The following is a 4,926-nucleotide window of genomic DNA, read 5'->3' as shown; positions in this document are numbered from 1 at the left end:
GGCCGTGACGTGCCGGAGGTGGGGCAGAGACGCTCGTTTGCCCGCGGCGCTTCACGGCATCGGTGCCCATAATGTGTTTCTTGATTCCGTGTTTGTTTGTGGCCCGAGAGGAAACTTCCTCGTGTGCTTAAATTCGGTGTCGTGGTTTAAGTGCCGTTTGCCGGTGAGCGCGCTGGCGTAGCTGGGATCCTTTGCTAGTTCATGCGCTGGCGTAGTGCAGTGAATAAATGAATGGACGTGGGCTTTGTGCTAGGGTGGCTTTGGAGGTTTTTTCCTTTCCCTTACGAAAGATTGCGTTATGACTCTGTCTGTATAAAGTATTTGGGCTGTATTTGTGAATTTTAATAAAGCTTGAAATGTAAAAATCAAGCTTAAGTTGATGAAGGTGACATTTCAGTAGGTTGCATCACCTCTGAGTAGAGCTTCTTTAGGTAGTCTCAACAGGTTTGGTATGTTTGTCGTAGTTTTTTCTGGACATAATCCTGCAAATTATGCTCCTGCAGACTGGAATTTATTATCCTTTCATGAAGCATGAGTGACTAATAAACTTGCTAGTTTGGGTTAGTTAAGCAGCTAACTCATGTAAATATTCCTGACTTGAAAGGATATAAGGAGGAAAAGTGACAGAACCTATTTGGCAGTTCAGTGCATTAACTGATAAATAGGTTTTTGATTTTTAAAATTCTTTTTAGTTATCCCAGGTTGCAGATCGACTGAGTTGCTGCATAGACTCTTTGTGGTTTATGGTGCTGTGTTTTTATGTATTCTGGTAGAAAACGGAATTTTCCAACATGTGGAAAACAAGCGGCTTTAGCTCTGGTGCTTTGGTCGAGGCACTCACTCCCTGGGAAAGTCTGATGACATAGTTGAGTGTTTGCAGGTCCTGGACAGCTGAAAGAAATAACAAATGACCAGAAGTAAAAACAAGCATTATTGCTTTTGCCTTTTTGTGTATTGGCTTTTAGAGTGAAACTGTCAACCATAGTTCTAAGAGGAGTTGGATCTATCTGAGGAAACTGAGGGCTTTTGATTTGGAGGCACAGGACTGTTAGGGCACAGTCCGTTTGAAACTGACACATTTCCTAGCTTTGCTGGTAGCTGCTGAAAAACTGAGAGCAATCCCGTTTTTTCTTGGTTTTCCTTCTACTTGTTGCATTGTGTGTGGTGGTTACAGGCTTTGAGAGGCAGCAGTTGGTGAGGCATTGTGCAGAATTACGCTGCTGAACCCTAATTTCAGCAACCTGCACTGCAATCCTTTGGGGCCTCTGCAGTCATTCCAGGGCTGGAGTGCCCTACCCTGTGGAACTGCAGGGCTGGAACTGCTTGGGGCTCCTTCCAGACTGAGCATTTCCTGCTTTGAAACATCTGTGGCATTTTCAGTTAAATCCCAGTGAGCTGGGAAGATTTGTGAAGGGTGTAATTTCATTTTCTGTTTTTGTACGAATGAGATGCTGTGGGGTGCTTTCAGATAAACTCACTGGAGGTTGAGGGAGTTCTGTCTCCTCACTTGTGTTGCTTGTTGCATTACCTGGTCTATGCTACTACCTCTTGGAGCCTGTACCTGCTGATGCATGTATCAGGCTATTTCTTGCTTTGTTCACCCTGGTACTTAGATGTAAATCTGGTTAAGGAGAATTTTGTATATAGCCAGGAACAGTAATTTTCAGTTTAGGAAGGATACAACTACATATTCCTAAGTACCAGTATTTTTGTGATACTTTATTATAAACTTCTAAGTTATATGTCAAGATGTTGAGTTAATATAGGAACTCGTTTCCATCCTATTTAATAAACAATATACATAAATTGTAAAAATTACACAGAATTTCTTACATGAAAAGATAATCGAGGTTGTACAAAGAATTGACTCTCCCAGTGCTCTTCACACTGTAAGAGCTATAAGGTTAATGTTGCTGTTGTGGAGAAATGTGTGACTAGCTAGGTTATTTTAATAGCTTTATTTTTAAACTAGATTTCCTGAATTTCTTGCTGTTCACAATACAGTTTTTTGACATGATTTCTGGAATAAATTGTCTGTGAAGATACCGATCTGTAGTGATTAAATTTTGATATGTTGTAGGAAAAAAATCTATACTTTTAAAAATTTTCTTTCACAGACAATGATTTGCAAGGAACAAATAGTTCAGGATCATTGGGTGGTCTTGATGTCCGTAGAAGAATCCCTATAAAGCTTATTTCAAAGCAGACCAATAAGACCAAACCTGCACCTCGAACTCCAAGGAATATGAACAGGATGCCTGCGAAGACACAAGCTGGTGATGAAGGTAAATTCATGTAAATTCCCTCTAGTAGGGAAGTGTATTATTCCACAGCATTGTTCGAGACTTTACTCAGAGAAGTCCAGGGTTCTGTCCAAACACAAAACAAGTTTCAAATCTGCAAGTACTGCTGCGCTGTAGGGCTTCAGTAGTGCCCATTTCCAAAACAGTCTGTCTTACTACTTTGGCTCTATCTTTCTGTAGAATGGGCTCAGCAGACTGGAAGTGCTGTGGCATTTTTGATGATTTCAGTAAAAATGACCCATGCTCTTAATAGCAGGTGGTGTCAGTTACGAAAGTGTTGTGGTTGGCTCGTGTCTTTCTTCTCTTTCTCCTTTCCACAGAAGAATTTGATTATAACAAGGAGGAGCGATACGAATGTAAAGGAGGTGAAATGTTTGGCAATCAAAGGAGATTTCCTGGACCCATTTTTTGGGATTATAAGGTAAAGTCATGAATCTTTGTCTGTGTTTCATACCAAGTTGTAGATAGTCCTGGTAGATACTTTGTTAATTAAAAGGTTTTCAGTTATTTTTGTCTGAATTGCATCCTCTGCTTTCTCCTGTTTGTGGCGTTCTTGCTTCTTTTTCAACTAACTCAGAAATAATGGGTCTGTTGATGATAATTGAAATGAGATGCTTTAGTGATGTTGGGGTTTCTTTTCTCACCCCCTTCTCTGTCATACCAGATAAACTTGCTGGGAGAAAAGGATGATACACCAGTCCATTTCTGTGATAAGTGTGGATTGCCCATCAAAATGTATGGACGCATGGTGAGTGAAATTACCAGTGGAAGATGCAGCCATGGTTTCCCTTTAGATAAAATGAGGTTTTACTGTGTCTGTATGAGGCTTCTAGAGATCACTGATTTCAACAGGCATCTTAATAAACAGCAGAATAGTACCAGGATGGAGCTGGAGGCCTTAACTGCTCAAGTGTTTTTGTTCCGTCTGACTGATTTTGCTTTACCCCCTGATTCAATAAAGTAAGCCTGAAAATATTAAACAAAAAACAGAACACCATCACAAAGGAAAAAACCTTCAGTTTCTGGGGTTTTGACCTTACACCGCTTAGGTTTGAAAATAAGCTTTTTATCTCAGTTGAAGACTTGCAGTGAAGTTAGAAAACACTGTTCACTTTTATGTACCTTTAAAAATCCCTGAGATTAATTTAGATTTATAAGTATGATGTAACAGGCTTCAGCATCTGACTTAATGACAGTTAATGCTTTTAAAACTTTCCTTCCTTGCCAGCAAGACAAGTGTAATCAGATTGCATGTACAGCTTCTGTGAAAGTTGAGTGATGGTAATAGTGCAGGACTCAAACTTCTGCCAATGTGTTTTACCAACACTTAACCCCAAACAACACTACTCTAAAAAACCCCAAACTCAGCATAAACTGTTCTAGAAGGTTTCTGTGCAAAGATGCTGTAAATTGTTAACCACTGCTATACTTGTTCACCTCATAGGTAACCTAGTTATTTTAATTATTATAAACTGTGTACTGGAGGGAGGAACTGTATTCTGTAGAATGACATAGATATTTATACACAATGTCTTAACAGAAATGTTTGATTTTTAGATACCTTGCAAGCATGTTTTCTGCTATGACTGTGCTATACTACATGAGAAAAAGGGAGACAAGATGTGTCCAGGGTAGGTTATCTCAAGATTTGTTACTAAAGGAAATGTAAGAAAGTAACTTAAATATCTTATTTCAGATACTCTATTAACGTAACTCTTATTTATGTACATTTAGCAGAGGCAGTAGTGTGCTCTGAACTTTCTTGTTCCTATTCCATATTTTGGGATTGTAAGAGATCAGTGTTTACATTGTTGTTTTTGGGTAGGTAACCTGCTATTGCTGTAATTTGAAAAGGAATTATTAGCAGTTTGATTTACTGTGAAAATGACGTATGTTATATTTTAATACACAGAAGAATTTGTTTGAGAGATGCTACTTAAAAATTCTACCTCATGAGATTTTTATGTTCTTTCATAGTTACATTTCGATATTTATAAACTAGGTGACCTTCAAAACATTGAAAAGTTTCTTTCATTGCTACAGTGGGGCAAAATTGTCAGTTCTAATTTGGCTAATTACGTTAACAAGGAAGAATGCATGTTGAGCTCTCTGTGATGACAATAAATCAATATTCTCTTTTAATTTAGCTGCAACGAACCTGTGCAGCGAATCGAGCAGTGTGTCCGAGGGTCTCTCTTCATGTGTAGCATTGTTCAAGGATGCAAGAGAACTTACCTGTCACAGAGGGACTTACAAGCTCACATCAACCACCGGCACATGAGAGCTGGCAAGCCTGTAACTCGTCCTCCCATCGAACCCGTACACCCTCCTATCGCCCCGCCGCCCGCCGAGATTCCCGAGCGTTTCATAATGCCCCCGGAGAAGCACCACTTGAGCCACATTCCGCCCAAGCAGCACATCATGATGCCACCTCCTCCTCTGCAGCACGTGCCACACGAGCACTACAACCAGCCCCACGAGGACATCCGTGCTCCTCCCGCAGAGATGTCCATGGCCCCGCCGCCCCCCCGCCCCGTCAGTCAGGACACCTTCCGCATCTCCACGAGGAAACACAGCAACCTAATAACTGTCCCCATCCAGGATGATTCCAACTCGGGCGCTC

At 40.6% G+C, this 4,926-nt stretch overlaps 1 protein-coding gene across 1 annotated transcript in view; it reads left to right on the top strand.

Moving 5' to 3' along the window:
- The first annotated feature begins 1,970 nt into the window (after positions 1–1,970).
- CBLL1 (Cbl proto-oncogene like 1) overlaps positions 1,971–4,926 on the top strand; it is a 5,198-nt gene continuing 2,242 nt past the window's right edge. The window contains exons 1-5 of the mRNA XM_031059016.1: positions 1,971–2,285; positions 2,624–2,724; positions 2,968–3,051; positions 3,861–3,934; positions 4,451–4,920. Coding sequence (XP_030914876.1) covers positions 2,246–2,285; positions 2,624–2,724; positions 2,968–3,051; positions 3,861–3,934; positions 4,451–4,920 — 769 coding nt within the window. The 5' untranslated portion in view covers positions 1,971–2,245. The remainder of the gene's footprint in view (positions 2,286–2,623; positions 2,725–2,967; positions 3,052–3,860; positions 3,935–4,450; positions 4,921–4,926) is intronic.

This window comes from Geospiza fortis, unplaced genomic scaffold (genome assembly GCF_000277835.1).
Source record: "Geospiza fortis unplaced genomic scaffold, GeoFor_1.0 scaffold424, whole genome shotgun sequence".
NCBI classification, from domain to species: Eukaryota; Metazoa; Chordata; class Aves; order Passeriformes; family Thraupidae; genus Geospiza; species Geospiza fortis.
Note: the sequence above shows the minus strand (reverse complement) of the source record. Positions and strands in the feature narration are given on the sequence as shown.